The sequence below is a fragment of the Crocodylus porosus genome, unplaced genomic scaffold, assembly GCF_001723895.1.
Source record: "Crocodylus porosus isolate Cpor-Errol unplaced genomic scaffold, CroPor_comp1, whole genome shotgun sequence".
NCBI lineage: Eukaryota > Metazoa > Chordata > Crocodylia > Crocodylidae > Crocodylus > Crocodylus porosus.
In genome coordinates, this window is record NW_017728886.1 from 260582468 (window position 1) to 260601332 (window position 18865).

General features: G+C 41.6%; 1 protein-coding gene across 1 annotated transcript in view; it reads left to right on the forward strand.

Annotated features, from left to right (window-relative positions):
- KHDRBS3 (KH RNA binding domain containing, signal transduction associated 3) overlaps window positions 1-18865 on the forward strand; it is a 185746-nt gene that overhangs the window by 128241 nt on the left and 38640 nt on the right. The window contains exon 6 of the mRNA XM_019553080.1: window positions 1478-1670. Within this exon, the coding sequence (XP_019408625.1) occupies window positions 1478-1670 (193 nt within the window). The remainder of the gene's footprint in view (window positions 1-1477; window positions 1671-18865) is intronic.

Genomic DNA, 18865 nt, shown 5'->3' on the forward strand with positions numbered 1-18865 from the left:
ATCCTATGACCCCAGCTGACTTCCTGCCCTTTGGGCAGGGGGCTGGACTCGATGATCTCCCGAGGTCCCTTCCAGCCCTAATGTCTATGAAATCGATATATATACAAGATCATGAGGAAAGGAGTTGAACTAGCGTTTCACTGGAGGAAGTAGTTCTGAAGAATTGATTTATCTGTATTTCGCACATTGTTAAGGCTTATCTGGCACAATTAAAATCTTTCCCTTTTTTGGTTAAGTACACTTGTCTATAAGGTTTTAGTCCTCCAAGAAAAGAAGTTTTTAGTGCAGCTAGCAGCATAGGGATCTAGTGGCTGCCTGGGGCAGCAACAACATCCAGTTGCTGCAGACACAGCTGTCAGCAGCAGCTGCCCCTTTTTAGTTCCCTTTTCCCCCTTTCCCCCCCCCGAGTTGGCATCTGGGGTGGCTACCCCATTTGCCCCAACCTATTACACTGTTTGCTGCTGAAGAAACCATATTTGCCACAGAAGTGCAGCTGCTGGTAGATAAAATCGCTATCAGGGGCTATACTCTTTGGTCAGAAAAAAATAATTGTTTCCTAAGGTGTACTTTGGTGATCTAGGTCTGGGGGCCGCTCCCCTCTCCCCCTTTCCCTGGCCTCATGGGTCCATGCTTCCTTTCCTGACCATTCAGTCCTCTTATATTTTGAAAAATACACTTGAGACAAAGTCACAAGAGCAAGGTAAGCCACTTCAGCACATGTATGCTGCTCCTGGTACACATTACTAATGTCATATACTTCACATGGAATAATTAATAGGAAAATGTATTTGTGTGGCTTTTGCAGAAGGGATGTCCATTAACTCCATGCTGGAAGCATGGATGAACCAGTGGCATGGTTTTCCTTTCCACAGGTTTTCCTTTTCACGTTTTAAGTAATTAATATACATTCGTTTAAAATATAGATGTACCTTGGGGGTACCTTCCCTAGTGCTGAGAAGAACAAAATTTGTTGTTCAACTGCACCAAGCTTCCTGCAGCATGGTCCCTGGAAGGCTTCTGTACAGGGGTCAGAAGGAGATGGGAGCAAGTCCTCTATGCATACATCAAAAGGGTACAGTGTAACTTAACCACAGCCTTTCTTTTTGTAAATGAGGTTTCCAAATCACTGTAAAGTTACTGTGAATCTGACTGGTCACTAAGGCTCTACTAAGGTGCCTCCGCATACACTTTCAACAAAAAGTAGCAAGATAATAAATGTTGTTGAAAATTGTTTTCACATCACTGTGCCTTTCAGTGTTATTTTACAGTAAATAAAACTGAATCAAACTATAAAGATAAATGCCAAACTATGAATCACTCTTTGACAACTTTTTTGTAAAGAATCTTTACCCATTCTTCTTGCCTAGCTCTAAGAATGAACAACAGGAGCAAAACTGACAGGAGACTACAGGAAAAATATGACTGTGGAAAGACCTGGACTGTGCCATCTAACCACGAATGTTCCTCTTGCTCACAGGGGTCGTGGAGGTGTACCACCCCCACCAGCAGGAGTACCACGAGGGGCACCTGCTCCTAGGGGGGTACCTCCAAGTAGGGGCCCGGTCAGTCGTGGTCGTGGACTTCTAGCCCCCAGAGCAAGAGGAGTTCCCCCGCCTGCAGGTTACCGGCCTCTTCCACCACCGCCAGCACAGGAAACGTATGGAGAATATGTAAGTGAAACCTTGACGCGGCCAAGAGATACGTCCAAGCCTAATTACATTACTATTATGATGTAGGTTATATAAGGACTTGTATGGGATGGTTTGGATAGTGATGCCTCCAGCAAGGGGTTAGACTAGATGACCTCTGAAGGGCTAGAAGGGACCTACTTTTCTATGATCCTGTTTATATGTAAGATTGCAAGCTATCATTTTAGAATTCAACAAAACATCTGTGATCTACACCTCATGTATATTATTAGCCCAAAACTTTGTGCACTTTCTCAATCTTTGGAAAGTTGTCATAGTCCATTGGGGCTCAAATTGCTAAAAAATGATTTAGTGCTTTTACTTACTAATCCATTACATTTTACCGATATAGCATGAGAATGAAATGGTAGTTGAAAAATTAAGAGAATAAAGCAAATTCTGCAATCAGTTACTGCAGTTTTTTGCTTGTTATTATTAATTGTGATAACTAAAAATAAATAAATTACAGTGTTGGTTTCCTAGGGTTTAAATATGAATTAGCCAAGCAGTCCTTCAACTTCTTAAGTCAAGTAGCCCCTTAAGCATCTAATTGCACCAGAAGTTTTGTATGGAAACTGTTTAGTGTGGTTTTAAATCCTGCTTAACCATGGTGACCCAAAATATGCTGAGACACAAATATTTCTTTTTTCCTTGCTTAGAAAAGTTGTATTGTTCTGCATGTAAACACTTAAGAAGCGTCTGTGTGGTTAAGTATAATGTAAACCTGTTGTGCATGATTGACAGGAATTCTAGGTTGTGAAAGCTAAGTTAAAAGTTTTGTATGTGCCATGTAAGGATTTTTTCATGTTAGTCTAAACATGAAATGGGGGGGGAGGAATGTATTTATTTTTTAACTTGAGTTCATGAATAATAGAATTTATTTTAATGTAGTTCTTAACAGATACTTAACACAATCTGCGTAAAAAAAGCTAAGTTAATTTTGACTTGATACAGAAAGCTAGTAGTTTGGGGGATATAGTGATCTTCCTCCTCCTACCCAACACAACAATTCAAATACATAGGTTTAATATTAAAAATAGAAATATTCATGGACAAAAAGTTGCTTTTTAGTTTCATTTTAGGAAGCCATAGCAGTCTAATTTACAGTGTGTGGGAACAACAATAAGCTAGCGGAGCACCGGTGCTTGATCTTCTGATACTTAACCTGAAAGAGGATGAATTGTATTTCCTAACCAACTACTCTGCAGGAGGTCTCAAAGGGCGCTTGTACATATGACATGGGTTTAGTCCCTTTAAATTGAAATGGTGGGTTTATAATTGCAATAATTAAAAAACCCCCACTGTTTCAATCACCTCCCACCTTTCCTGCAGCTAGGGGGTGAGCTGCCAGCAGTCCCTGAGCTGCGGGGGGCCCTGGTCCGTCCTTTCAACACGGCAGTGCGCCCCAGGGCCACCGCCACCACAGAAGGAAGGGCCGGGGCCCCCCACAGCTTAGCCCACTGGCAGCTCACCCCTCCTGCCATGGGAGACATGGGCAGGCTCTGTGGGGGTAGAGGGGAAAGGATCATTCCCTCGCCATTTCTGGCTTCAGCCCACTGCTCCTGTGGTGGGGTGAGCTGTCAAATGGCGGCAATGGTACAAATATCTAAGTGGCTGTGGTTTAGTTTGCAATGTAATAAACTAATTTAAATTATAAAAAAACCCACAAAAACCAAAACCCTGCACATGTATAGTGTGATGCAGTTAAACCACAAAAACAGCCAATCTGTGTCGCATTTATGATCATCCAAAGTCTTTCATTATTGAAGAGAACATTTCTTATGGATTAGATCCTATACCCATGCTCGGAGAGTATAGTCTGCATCCTCCCATGCCCTCTGTAACATGCAGTTTGTTCCTGGTTTTTTAGGCTTATGCAAATAAACAGAGTTGACTAGAGGCACTAATTTAGTTTCAATTGAGTGATCTACAAAAAGGATTCTTAATTAGATTAATGTAATTTACTAGCCCATATGACAAAGTGTATCCTCATACCGTACCTGATATCACCTGACTCTCTTCATGAAGGTGAGCAGTGAAGTTGTTCGGTCATTTATAATGTCTTTGAAACCAGCTGTTCCTCATTAAATTGATTGTCACAAACTATTCCCAAGGCATGCTCTGCATCACTGATGGCAACATCTGCTGGAAAATAAATCTGTTTGAGTGTTTGCAGATTAAAACGTATCTATTACCTATAACATTTCTCTAGCTGCATATAGTATGGTAATGATTGGTAGTTTTGGATCAGTATCCTGCTGTACACTTACCTTTTAAGAAAGAATCACTGCAAAACAGTATCAAAGAGAAGTAATGGGGACATTTTGTAACTTCAGAAGAATATTCTCTGTTTATCACCTGTCTTTCAGAAAAAATGTGAGTTTTATAATGGAAGTGTCATTGAAAACCATAACATATACAATAAGCCCTCCCATTGCATTTTTAATATTATAACATATTGTCTCTCACACCACGTTAAAATGGAGTTAAGATTAAATCTGTACCAGTACTTTAAATGCAAGGATTGAAGGAGTGCATAAACTTCCCCCAAATCTTTACATGCTAGGCTTTAGACATTCAAAACTAAGCTTAAATTTAAAGAAATGCAAATATGGTATAGTATAAAATGTGTAGGAAAGGCATCCAAACAACTGAAATTATTCCGTAGAATGAAATGATGCAGTGAATTTTCAATTATGATCAATACATTGTAATGTTTGTACTCCTGCATTACATTAAATGCACATTTTATTCCACTCCATTCTGTTAGTACAGATGGAAACTAAGGTGTCTGGATGGCTTCCTACACATTTTTGGATTTGAAGTTTCTGGGTTACTAATGTTTCCAAGAGTAATAAGTACCACATCGTTATAAAGCTTCTACACTTCTATTACTGATACTTACTTGCATCCAGATAACTGTCCTCATGGTTTCTGCTTCTTTCGCCCATGCACCCATGCATGTGGAATCAGATTCTTTCGGCCAGCAGCATCCATCAGGCTGTATTTTAAATCCTGCATGCTCCACCCAAATGCACAAATCATGGATTTGGACCTAGCTGCCCCTCCACTCCTGACTCCTCATATGAATAAGAGAAAATTCCTGCAGGGTCCACTTACTCTGCACACTGTCATTAGATGTCAAGCTAGTTCTTTAGATGGCTTAGTTTGTTGCTTTTCTCTCTCAATTAACATTTTTAGAATATGCTAGGGATACCCTTGACACCAAGTAACTAGTTGCCATGGTTGAAAGTAAATCACCAGGGTTTGAACCATGTTCCTCTTATGTGGCTGCTGTACTGCTCATTGATAAACACCCTAGGAGCCTCTTCTGCTTCAGCAAGTGGTATACCATGTTTACACACACAGCTTTCCCCCAAATATCAGCCCTCCAAAAGGATGTGTATTTTAATCAGGGAAGCTGATTTTCTTTACCAAAACTTCACTGCAACGAGGCATAGAAGAATAAGGACACTGTGCTACCAGATGGCTACCAGTTTTATTCTAAAACATGCATATGGTGGATATGTAGTGCTGAGGTAGACCCCAAAACTTACCAAAAACTGGTGCCAATTTGAGAGAAGCTATGAAAGGGTTAGCACTGGGCTGTGCCCCCATCCTGCTTCATGGCAGGAGTAAGAGAAGCTGGCAACTATCTTGTACCGTAGCGTCTTCATGAAAAAGCTGGCTGCAGGACATAAGACTTGGGGCGGGGAGGGGGACTGCATTCTGCCTTCCAGAAGCAAGGTTCATGTCTTATTTGGGGTCATATGGTATGCAAGGAAATATGGTACTGCCCCTGGTTCTTCGAGAAGAAATCTGTTTCAAGTTTTTCTGTCGGAGCATTGAATTAAGGGCCTCTTCAGAGCCGGACACTAAAATTCCTTCTAAGATTTGATAGAAAGGGATAGAAAAGATCATAACTTTCAGGGAAAAAACCCCCAAAACATCACCTTCCCGGAAGCCTAAGAAGTTTCCATCACTATATTAATTCATGCTTCTCAGCTGACAGCAAGTTCAGGGCTCAAGTCAAGTTCCTCTGTCTCTGACAAAGAGGTACTTATCTCTACTTTGATAGGTATAGGCTAACTTCATATCAGACTTGGCATTTTCAGTCATTACCTACCGCAGATGTTTCCATCACTGGTTTTCTCTGTATTCGCATCATGATCATATAACTGGAATTACCCCTGTTCGCCTCATCTTTTGTGAGAAGTTGCTGCTGGAGCTGTCATAAAAACCCGGACTAGATTTCAGGAACATCCTTTCATGGAGGCTAGGGTGGTTCTACAATTGGCTTCCCTGAAATGAAGCCTTTTTAAAGGCCCATTCTTTGTCTTGCATCCTGATGTGTACTTCTAAGTGTCAGGTTTATCTGCTTTAGCTGTACTCCTGTTGAAACCCAACTGTCTGAACTTCGTGGAGAATCTTCAATGCAATCCGAAAGATAACATAAGATCTTTGGTGTCAAAATTAGTACTTGGAGGGTGCATATAGGAGTCACCCTGCAGCAATTGTAGTGATGAGCTACATTGCCAGCTGGCATGCTATAATGACATGGCGATCCAGCTACGTTCCCATAGTGGTGCACTCCCCGTGTATAGCTAAAGCACAGTGCCGTAGCAATGTCACTGTATGGTGACCTTGCTAGCTATGCCCAGAATATCTCTGCCAATTGCTCTAGATGTAGATAATCCAGCTCGGTGACTGATTGCACTGCAATGCTCAGGCCTTTGTGGTTCCAGTCTTTTGGGGTACTTGGGAAGATCTAAACCACTAACAAGGACCTCCCATACAAAAACTCTTTTCAATTTTAATGTGAAGTCTGATAAAGTCCTTTGTTCCTTAAAAGATTCGAGAGCCTTCGACAGCCCCCTCCCAAAATCTGCATGATAACCTCAGAGAAGTGGCTGGTGAGACTCTCGGGGGAAGGTCTCTGCTGTTCGCTATTGCAACCCTCAGAAAATGTCAAAACCACAAACTAAAAGGCAGAGGTGCCAACACAAGAAGACTTCTTTCCACTTTCTTCCCTTTTGCTCTGTGATGCCAGAAAGTTCACCGTTGTTGAGAGCTCAGCAGACACACACTTGGCAACTAAGTGACTTTTCATTTTTGAGAGGCTAGAAGATGTGTTGTCTGAGACCAGTGCACCCTGGAAAGTATAAAATGGCTTTCTGTTGAATTCTAGTATCTTCACAACCAGCTCCCTTTCCCCATCCCTATTCAAGAACGTTTCTCACAAGATACTTTTCAAAAGGAGATTGGAATCACTGCAGTGTTTGGAGAGGTACTTTTCAACTGTAGAGGTAAAGATTTGCTGGTTTTTTGGTTGTAGCTGTGTTGGTCTAAGGACATGGGCAGGCAAGGTTCTTTGAACAGAGGTGATATCTTTTACTCAACCGGGTAGTTGGAAAAAATGTTCTTGGCAAGCTTTCAGGCATGGGGAATCAAGGTAAAGATTTTACTGTCTCTACTTTTTAATCCTGTTAAACAGACTAGCTCCCAATCTGGATTCTTAGCAGCTTCATTGGTCACTCTGAGTTTAGGAGGATGACTCCAATCAGCATATTTCCCTCACTGAATTTCAGAATTTGTTCATGGCTCTCAAGCTGCAGGTGCTTCCTTCCACATATCTAACTATTAGCAGTTCACTGTCAGAACAGAGTTCTGCCTTGTGGGGTCTTTCCTCAGCATTGATAGTATTCACTAAATCTTTCACAGTTGAGTGTTCTTCTAAGGCCGCAAGGCTTCCAATTATGCTTTAGCCACTGGTGCATAAAAAAAAAAACAACTATCCCCAAAACTCCATTCACATGGTCCTAGAGGTTTTCTTTGCCATATGGGGCTCTAGGTCAGCAGAACAAAGGTCTACACTGTTGCCAGTCCAAAGCTTAGAATTTGCAGAAGCCTATTTGACAAATTCTTGATGATCACCAGCCTATCGCAGGCAAGGTTCTAGACGGTGCTTGACAGCTTCTGTCACCTGCAGGTCATGTTTGGATACCTGGATTCAGTGGCCACCTACACTTGCATGACCTATGCACTATACCAGGATGGTCCAGGTCAACGTAACTTATTCCATAAATATCACAGGAATCTTGTTCAGCTAAATGCAAAATATTCTGTGTGCACATCACGAGTATGGATTCAAATGGTCTAAGTAGGCACTGAACCATGGCTTAGGTAAGAGTTAGATGCCGAAACTCTAAAGAGCAGTTCAACTCATCCTGCTGCTTATGCACTCGTCCTGGTGCTTATGCACATAAATCCAATATCCGCCTCCATTTGGAACTGCAAATGGTGAGTGGCTATAATTAATGCATATACCTTCTGAGAAGCATGTGCCTAGCTCCCCCTAAGTCTTACAGTAATCCATACTGACCTGGGAGATGGCCAAGCTTTGTTCTGAGATCCCAGAGAATAGCCATGGTGATAAATAGCCAAAAGCTACAAATGACTTTTATATTGATCACATTGAATTGAGCTCAGAACTAATGGTGGGAATGATAGTGATATTGTCCCTGTCCTGTCCCTGCCGCCTTCCAACAGCTGAGTGGTTACAGCACTTGCCTGGGATGCGGGGACCTGGGTTCTATCCCCCATATGCATTTGATGGGTGGTGAAACTGGATCTCCCACTTCAGAGCAGTGTGCCCTAACTACCGGTCAAATAGGTTACGTGAGGCCATTCACCACCTTTCCTGTACAAACTGAGCCGACAAATTTGTATGCATTTCTCATTTAGCGTTTCCCAGTTAGCATTCTGACTCATGGGGCCAGAAGGACAAGCAGGAGTGGGGATAAACTGGGCCTTCCAATTCCTATAGCAAGAGGGTTTTTTTTCTTTTTTTAACAGAAATGGTTCTTGGAGCAAGCAAGAGAAAGCTTGTCTCTGCTATAACTGTTAAGTTACAGTCTCCTACAAGAGGGGAGTCCTGGATTCTCTTCCTTGCACTGTTTTAGGGAGCAGTTTGAATCCTGCCTACAGTGCGTTTCTCAGTTAGTACTAGAAGGGTATTGGACATTCCTATCCCTACTCTTCTGGAGTGTCCGCTGACCCTAAAATATTCAGGACCATCAATCGGTACATTTAGCAGCAGTACGTGTACATGATCATAGAATTCAGGGTTTAGACTTTATTTTCCCACCATAAAGTCTGCTAGAGTCCCCAAAGATCTCATTCACGTTTTCCTTAGTCCTGGAGATCTCTTTCCTGGCACCTAAGCATATGAATTTAGTCAGGGCCTCCTTTTGAGCAGGAGGCCCTGATTAAATCAATGATTTAAAAAAAAAATTAATGGATTTTTTTTAATTTAAATCAAATCTTTTAATTTAAAAAAAAATAAACCTATATAAAGGTGGATTTAATTTAAGTTAGGCTAAGCTAAAGCCCAAATATATCATTGTGGAATAGGGATTATGATTTCTAATTGTATACTATTTGAGACAATATATTCATGTAACCTTTTTAGAAAAGTTTTATAAATAGGTCACAACAGGCCATAGACCATATTAGGGGCCTAATCTTCTGGGGTTCCCAGAGGCTTCTATATTGATTAGTAAAGATTAAAGAAAACCACTCTACCCAGTGGGACCAGTGCTCAGTCTAGAAGATCCCATTAAGCATCATGGTGATGCTTTGTTTCATTTCTCAAACTGGATTTGTCTCCAAGGATAACATCCTTGTTAACAGCAGTATATGAACCTGATTACCTACCCATCAGCCCTGTTGTACTTCTGCGTGTTTGTAGTCAAGTCCTTGCCTCTCTCTAAAAGTGCAAAGTTTCAAGAAGTTAAATAGAGGGTTGTTGGGGGTGCAGCAGATCAGGGCAAGGAGAAGGCATCTGGAGACAAATGCAAGGAGGGAGGGGCAAGAGAAACAAAAGAGAAATGTTTTCAGCAGACTATTGCAGAAGTCTGAAGGGATAAGTTCATGGGTAACCGGTGCCTCCAGGCTGGGGGGGGGCACCAGCAGCTGATTGCCGATGCGGGGGTCCCCCCAACAGCTGATTACTGACCCTGCAAGGGCCAGTGGCAAACCAGAAATGTCACCGGCAAAACTGGAAGTGCTGCCAGCACTCCCCCCTCCCTGGCCAGCAAGGGCCAATTTCGGTGGGGGGGTGGGGACATGCCTCCCCTGTGTTGCCTATGGATAAGTTTCTGAGTCTAGCCTCTCCACTGATTTGAGATCTAGTGAAGGAATGGTACGGTAGAAGGGAATACTTATCATGGCAGCAGGCTTGTCAGGCTATAAAAGATCTTAAATTAAAGATGGAAAGAAATCTAGAAGAAAGCAAAGAAAGCCTTAAACTAATAATATTGCAGCACTCATTTGATGTCCTTCTATTACAGCGTGGAAAAATATACCTGAAATATCTACGATTAATCTTGTGAATTGGAGGATAGTTCATCCCCCAGTGACTTCACAAGTATCTGTTTCAATTACCTTTTGGTAAATAACCAAATCGTAATTCAATTTTCTGATGTAGCTGCAACATTAATCTGAAAAAAATCAAAATAAGTCAATGTATAGTGAGTACATCTATCTCAGTTGTGAATGATATGTATTAAGGTTATATCAAACAACAAAAATGCACTTTGTAGAAAACAATGATTAAATCAAGGCTTCCTGACCAGTGATTTAAATCATGATTTTTAAATGATTTGATTTAAATCAAATCCACCCTACTTTTGAGCATCTAACAATACTTTCCTTGTTACAACTACTAAAAAGATATCTTTATAACATTAGCTTGGAGAGTAAGAGAAATTCAGGCTCTTAAGGCTTTCTGCCATGTTTCATAAAGATGGCGTTACACAAGCCTCGCCCAGTTCTTGCCAGCATTTATCTCCAGTTTTTGGTAGACTGTCTGGTTCAGCCTTTCAGGTGGTTGTTTTTTTTCTTCCCACTTAAATCAGAGGAAAGCCTAATTGCATACTCTTGCTATGTCATGGCACTTTTGTGCTACCTGAACAGGACTAGACCTAGCAGGATCTCCCATAGACTGGTAGTAATGTTTGCAGGTAGAGTTGTTAGAGGTCAGGCTGTATTCGCATAGTGTCTAAATGCATGTCTGATGGTGTTAGTTCACATAAGAACCCCCTATATATATTGGAGCCCTTCCCACCAGTCATAACCGCCCCACTTGCAGAGTCATCCATAGCTATTCTGTGGTTGAGCCCTCAAGAACTGATGCCTGCTTCAGTAGATACCGAAACTAAGATTTTTAACTAGTTTTAGTTTTTAACTAATACCAGTCTATAATGCCTATGTGTACAATACATATAGGCAATCACTTAAAGAAAGAATGGTTCCTTATCTTACATGAACTCTCATTCTTCAAGGTTTCCACAGCCTGCTCTCCTTCCCCTCGTATGAGTCCTATGCCACCTGGATTCTGCATTGACAGAGGAACTGAGAGAAGGTTCGGTCTGCTCCATTCTTTATGCCCTCAGGTGGATGGTGTAAATTCACGTAGGGCACAGGTACGCTTCTAGCATATCTTCCAGGCCAAAAGAATCTAGTTTCCTGCCTCTGAGGTGCAGGAGCATCAATGAAAATCAATGAGCTCAGCACATCTTGAACAACATTTACAAACTAATGTAGTTTTTGTGGGGGAGTTTCCTTAGTTTTAAAAAAGTTATGAAAAATTTCCTACATGACCATGAACCAGAAAAACAAAAACAATGTTAGTAGATGATATTTTTTAATGATGTTAAAACTGCCTTTGGAGTAATAGGAGATGTGACGTGTCTCACTCTGCATGTTCACACCTGCATGTACACAAAGCATTCACTCTTTTCCCCTGCTAGCACTGTTGCGTAGATGTGGTGATGTTCTTCCTTTTGAAGAAATGCCCTTCCGTGAAGAAAGGTGATAGAGCGTTGGTTCCCAGCCTTGGGGCACAACCCAAATCAGGATTGCGGGGGGTCCTCAGTAGGGTCACAAAGGGCCCATGCACACGCACACTCACGTGGCCCAGGAGCAGTGGGTGGGTGGGGCAGGACCACTGTGCACGAAGGGGGCATTGGCAGCTCCCCTGCCCCCGGACCACCACCACCGCACTCTGCTCCCAGCAGCCCCTGCAGTGCCAGTCGGCGGTCACGGCCAGTTTAGGGTCGCAGCAAAAAAAAAAAAAGAAAAAAAGGTTGGGAACCAATGTGATAGATGGCTACTATCACCTCTTATTTTTAGTAAGGTTGCAGGCTTTCATTAAAGATGATTTCTCAAAGAGTAAAGCCACCTGGGAAGATTGTGGTTCTTGGGTTGCCGGGGCAGCTGGGATTTATTCCCAGCAGGAACAACGGGATGCAGCTGCCATTTTGAAGGAGGCCATGCTAAATCCGTTTTGCCTTAACCTTACTTTTTGAGGACAGAATATGGGAGCTGTTTTGGAGGGAGTTTTTTCAGGGATTCTCTGTAGAGGAGCCTTTTTTTTTATCAGTGAAGTGGAAACTTGTTATGAATAACAGCAAAACCAAAAAAAACCCAACTCGATCCTTAAAAGCAATCTTCCATTGCAGTTAGTGCAAAGGATTTCAGTGAGTTTCAAATACAAAGAACACGTATTGATCATGTGTTATTTCGTTATTAGGATAGAGAATGAAAAATGGTGAGCCAGACCTGGCATTTCTAAAGGGCTCCCTTTTTTAAAATTAGTTTGGACTTTAATATTAATTTAATGACTTACAGAATTAGTTTTAGAAGAATTCATATCAGGGCATGTTACAATCTGAAAATGTGCCATAGCCTTCATGGCCAGCAAAGTGGTTGAACTTCTGGTTTAAGTGCAAAACTTGATTCTTGTTTTAGAATTGGAGGAATTTCTAGAATGGAAATCTTGAAATCTACTCATGTAAACTTCAAAGGGATTAGAAGATTACTTCTCCTTTGATAAACCTCGAGAAAATCAGCCAGTAAGAAATTGCACAGATTTTCTGACCCCCTGCCATATTAGAAGTGAATAGAAAATGTTGGAGACATACTAATTCAGGGAACTAAAGCCCCCTGGGAGTTCCAGACACTGTTTTAACAGGTGAATTGAACTAGAAAGAATGGTTGGCAAGTCAGCTTCCCATCCCCTGCAGGGAATTTGTTTTTGATGAAGGAGCAGCGTATAGATATATGCTGTCCTAATGGTAAAGGTAGAGCATTCCTGACTGGCCGCCCCCCCCACCCTTCCGACTGTCATAGTGGTGCATCTGTCTGTGCAGAGCAGTCCAATTAGTTGGTTCAGTAAGCATGGTGATTGGCTGCCAAGACAACCAATCAGAGTGCAAATAAAGTGTTATGGACAGACAGGGGTTTATAATATTAGAATGGGGCTGTTTGTTCACACACAGCTTGGCTGTAAAGGATAGGTGAGCTTAAATGGAGGTTATGGTGAGAGAGTGATGAAGGTATCAAAGGCATGGATTGAAGCACCTCCAGATTTGTGCCAAAAGGTTGCCCCTAGTCAAACTAGCTGTAAATGGGAACCACAATATTCAGACTAGGCAGCCAGACTGTTGGACTTAGTGGGCATTTTTACATGTGGTTCTGATGCGACACAGTTTTAATTAGCGAGCTGTGTTAATTAAATTTGCTTGGTGCTGCATCAGATGCAGGTGTATAAGTGGCGCAACACACATCAGCGCTGAGAAAATGGTTGGCGGTGGGCTTTGAAATAAAGCGCATCAAATGAGTTTTAGTTTGAAGCTCACTGCCCTGGTGTTTTCTTAATGCTGATGCATGCTGTGCCACGTACACCTGGATCTGACACAGTACTGGGCGCGTCAGTTTACGTGTTCCCGCACAGACTCCGTTAATCGAGACTGCTCCAACGCCCTGGATTTCCAGAGCGTCTGAACAGACCTCGTTGTGTGCAAGTGCCTGGTGTGCTTTTGGCTACAAAAGGTGCTGGTTATGTGCCTTAACCACACTAACTCCGTGAGTTATTGAATTTGGAAGGACACTTGACCTTGACTCAAAGTGCACTGGATATGTGACAAAAATCGGTTATGTTGGAATTTACTACTGTTTTTGTATTTATTTATTTTTTTTAAATCAAACTTGTATTGGCTTGGTCAATGAGCTGCATTAGCTTACTTGGTGGAGTTGTAGACCACAGCTGCTGTGGTCCAAGTTTTTAGCACAGTGCACAGTTAATAGAAGTATCTGTCTTACAGATAGCTGACAACTGCTTAAGTCTTTCACTTTAAAGAGATACAGGGTGACACTAAAGCAGTCAGTAGAACTTAGTGTACGTATACAGTCAAAACCTCTTGTTCATGGTTTTATTATTGAAGCTTGGCAAAAGACTCTGTAAGATATTCCAACATTTAATTAATCACAGTTTCTTTACTTGGCCAATTAAGTCTTTCAATTTTCCTTTTATTTACGAAAGAGGAGCCTATTTGGTTGAATGCTAGATCAAACCAATAGGCAGATATCAAGAAAAAAAACAAGCAACTGTTTTTATTTCATTATAATAAGAATGGTTTATCAGTGTTTAATACTTTTCTGAAAAGTACAATAGATATGGAGTGGGAATACGCCAGCAGTTTCACTGCTTTTTTTTGCAGTTTAGCTGTTTCTGAGATGATGCCTGTTATGGATGTAGATGTGAACTTGCATGTACACCATAAGTTACCTTTCTAATTGAGAGTTGATGGTTTACATCCTCTCGCTACTGTTCTTTCCACAACATACCAAGCTTTTTTTGAAGTTTATTCCCAGTTATCATCACTAAGGGGATTCTACCCACATGCGACTGTTTTGAGAATCGTTTTTAAAATGGCTTACTTCAAAAACTGTAAAGACTTTACATATTAATTCCATGGCAAGTTATTGTTCTAAACTCTGCTTAGATTTGTTGCAATGGACATGATAAGTTTCCAACATGACATCTTGTTTTTTGGCAAGCATTAATTAAAGGTCAGACTTCAACTCACATTTAGAGACTGCAGTGTAAAAGTGGGTAGGGAATTTCTGTGCTGTAAAGTGGAGAAAGTTAACGATTTAGCAAGGCACAGGCAAAATATGTGGTAATTATAGTGTAATTGTTAGACCTTTTTTGAGACTACTTTGAAAAGCAATTATTGGTTCTAAGTGTTCCTTCCAATCTAAAAATTAGTGACAGAACTTTAATTACGTGCCTGGATATTTTATTGATATTTTTGTGTTAACGTTCAGATGAGGGCTGTCTTAATGACAGATTTTTCCCAGTGCAGTGACTACTTGATAATTTCTGACAGTTAACTAATCTCTAAGATACTTCAATTAGATTTCTTTCCATAATAGGAAATTTAATTAAGATAGAGTGCATACTAGTAAGAGGCCTAGGGATCATTTCTAAATTTAAATAAAGGGGTAGTACTTTCTGAATCCTCTGAACAATTTTAAAATTATGGGTCAAGATTTTTTAAATAAAGGAAGGTGGAGGAGTCTAAGCTTTGATCTAGGACCTGATCTACAGAGGGAAGTAAGCACTTAAGTTCAAAATCAGATCCTCAGAACCCTAGCTCAGTTGATGTGTGGTCCTAGGAACATGTGGGCAGCGGCCAGGCATCTAGCAACTCGTTATGGACCTTCCCAGAAGCACTTTAATCTTGATTGTGGTGAGCAGCCTGGTAGTCTAGTTCACATATACGCTATGTTAGGGTTCTCAGGTAGGGGAGCAGTTGGTCTCTCACCCAAAGACCACAGTACAGTAAGGAGTCTTATGCTGCATCTATAGGGCTAGGTCCACACAGAACATAACTGAAACAGGGGTGACAGGTCCTTTGCCCAACTTTCCCAAATGACTCAATAAATCAAATCTTCCTCCGATTTTAAAAAATAAATAAATAAAATCCTGGGTTCCATTTCTTCTTTTGCATACAGAGATTTGAACCTACCTCTTCCAGGCTATAAGCTATTATGCGGTGTATGGAGGCAGAACTGACGTGTTATGAACAAACTGTATAGTTGTACAGGGTAGCAAAGTCAGAGGGGCAGCATTTGTCAAAGTAATTAGTGGCCATTAGTTGGTAGTGCCAACTTTTTGTGAATGTGGGGAAAGCAGCAAAAAGCTTGGTCCAGGCCCCCTTGACTGTCAGGAAAATATGTTTTCCAATCACTCCTATCAGTTTAATGGAATAATTAATGATTCGTTAGGCCCAAGCAAGAACATGGTATCATAGCCTACCAGCTAGGTCATTCATCAGCATGGGGAAGGGCATGTTCTAATAACTACTTAATATAAAATGCTTTAAATATTCAGTGGAGGAAAGGAGCCTAGGTTTTTCCCTACTGAAATCCAATTCCTGTAACCCCCAGACCTTTAAAGTCATGTGCCATAGCACATTCTATGGTCTGATTTATATTTGTAATTATTATACGCAAAGAGGAACTGGGAAGGTTGAGAGCCCCTCCCAGAATAGCTTGTCTCTTAGAGCAGGAATTGTCAACCGGGTGAATGCATACCCCGGGGGGTACTTTGAAAAGTGCCAGACGGTACGTGGAGATGGAGCCACCACTACCCCACGCTGCTGCTGCAAGGCTGGGACAGGGCGAAAGCAGGGCCGCACAGATGCTCCGCAGCTGCTGCTACTCAGCCACTCGCCACCCCCCTGCTCCACATCCAGATGCTTGCTGCCCCCCACCCTCCCTAGGGGTACACTTAATAAAAAAAAGGTTAAAAACCCCTGCCTTGGGGTTTGTGACACTCTTCTTGGATATGGGAACAGTGCATTCAAATCCCCTTAAGTAGAGGAGGAAATTGAGCTTTGGAATCAAATATCTTGTATGAGTGGTGTTAGGTAAGAGGAGGTCTCAGCTGTACCCATTTTGATTGTATTTTGTGATAGACCCGGTGCGCATGCTGAAAGTTCAGGTTTGGGGATCCCAAGCGCGCAAAGGAATTTGAGCTTTTACAGAGAGCTGTAGTCTTGGATGCACTCACCTGTCCCCAGTGTTTCATCCTGGCTGATGTGCATGGCTCCTCTCTGAGCACGCGACTTCTGTGCTCCACTGTTAAATCCCTGCCTCACCGTGTGCGCTGTATTGGGAACCTTGGCATTCGGTTCAGGCCTATGGATTCCAATAGATGGCTTAGTACCCAGAGACTATGCAGTCTGATGCTGAATGTGGTATTGCTAAAGTCGCATGTATTATTCGGTTCCCTCAGTCCATGTGCAGATGCCTAAATAAGTGAGCTGTTTTTCTTCTCGGAAAGATCTGTATGGTCACCAGTTCCCATTTTATAAAAAGCACATTACCTATCTGAAGGCAGCTTTTGTTTGAATTTTGGTTTCATGAAGTTTTGGTAAATCATTTTTAAAACAGATTTTTTTTCTTACCTGTCATAGAAAAGCTTGTTCTCGGTGTCACTGTTCTTCATTTGATAGATAGGGTCTTCAAAAGGAGGCTGGACAGACATTTGGCTGGGGTGATATGATCCCAGCACTTGTTCCTGCCTGGGGCGGGGTGTCAGACCTGAGGTCTATTTAGGTCCCTTCTGACTCTAAGTACTATGATACTGATGATGTTTGTGTTTCTCTGGCTATGTCTTCTTTCCCATCCTGCATGCTCTGATTCCCAGTAAAATTGAAAGGCTTCTTTAGCAAATCCTAAATTAGTAGATTTCACTGTAATCCGAACCTTTTTTTTCCCCTTATTTTTTGCTCGTCTCTAGACTGAAGAATCCCGTGCTCACTCAGTGCTAATCACCAGTCATGTGTCTGTTTTTAATTAAACACCGTGGGCAGCAATGCCATTTTCATCTCTACGCTTATGCTGTTCAGCTCAAAATTTGGGAGTTTAGGCCAACAAAGAGGCTTGGAAATGGCTAGTTCTGAACCTCATTGTTCACAAGAGACTTGGTCCCTACTCCCACCAGCAACATGATAGTTGTAGCAGATCTCTCGATGGCAATGCTGAGTATTGAGTCTGCAGCAGGTCTAAAACTGCCACACATGGAGTCACTCACCAAATTGGCAGGTGACCCTGTGGAAGTGGGCTTGAGATCATGGTCTTTTGACCTCAGGGGGGATTCATTTATTTTATTACATCTACAACTCAGTTTTATTTCTCAATCATCCATTCCTGACTTTCTGATTACACCAGAAAATAAAACATTGTTCACATTTTCATAAATCAGTTGGGAGAAAAATCTTGCACACCTGCCAGGAGTGTGTTAGTCTCAGTACAGACAAAAATAGAAATATGATCCCTCTAAGTAGGCACCTACAATCTGTATGTAAGCACTCATAGTGATAGGACTCCAGTTGACTTTAGATGCTGGCCAATAATCTTAATAGTTCTTTAGTGGCTTGAAGTACACGCTAGCTTAATATAATTAGATCCTTTCATTAAGGCCAATGGCTGTTCCTGCCCTTCAGGGCTCTTGTCTTTCCAAGAATATTCTTGCTTCTACCCTAGCTGATTTGCCTCATCCTATTGCAAATTCCTACACTTTACACTGGGACACTTGTTAGTAATGCCACTACGCCCTGTCCTTCTGGCTTTCCTCACCCTCCAAGAACCGTCTACCAATGTTACAAATCTTCCTTGAACATTGCCTCTTGCCTAAGGGCGCTGCCTCAGTGAGGCGAGGAAGAGCATGTTACGTGCGTTTCAGAGACACTTTATGTGAAAACTGTCTAATCCCTTTAAACAAGATTTCCCATCTAGGAATTTTAAGATAATCCATATATAATTCCTATAGAGGAAAATCTAAAAACTGCCCCCTTCCAATTTATGGTTCAAGTGTTATCCAGAATACACTTCAGTTCATAAAGTGATTTGCATCATTTATAGATGTGTATTATTGTGTATAGTGTATGCAGCACACTTTAAAGTCTTTTCTGTTTTATACAAATGATTCTGGGAAGAATGAATTGTATAGGTTAGCTTGGTAAACTCCTGGCAACAGAACAAGCTATCATGCAGAAGATGAAAGACGAGCCTCTTCTTGGTCCTTACCTTTGGTAGGTTGGAAGCAACTGGTGCTTCTGTAATAAATGTGTAACTTGTTTCTGGAGTTGGCTTGCTTCCCCTTAGAAGTCATGCATCTTCTTTCCTGGTTTAAAAGGAGGATGTTGCAACTTGAACACGGAAAATTGAAAATGGCATCATCTTTGGTTCTGAGGGATTTTCCCTTCCCTTCCCACCCTGCACAAAAAAAGGAAAAAAAAAAAAAAAAAGATTTTTATACA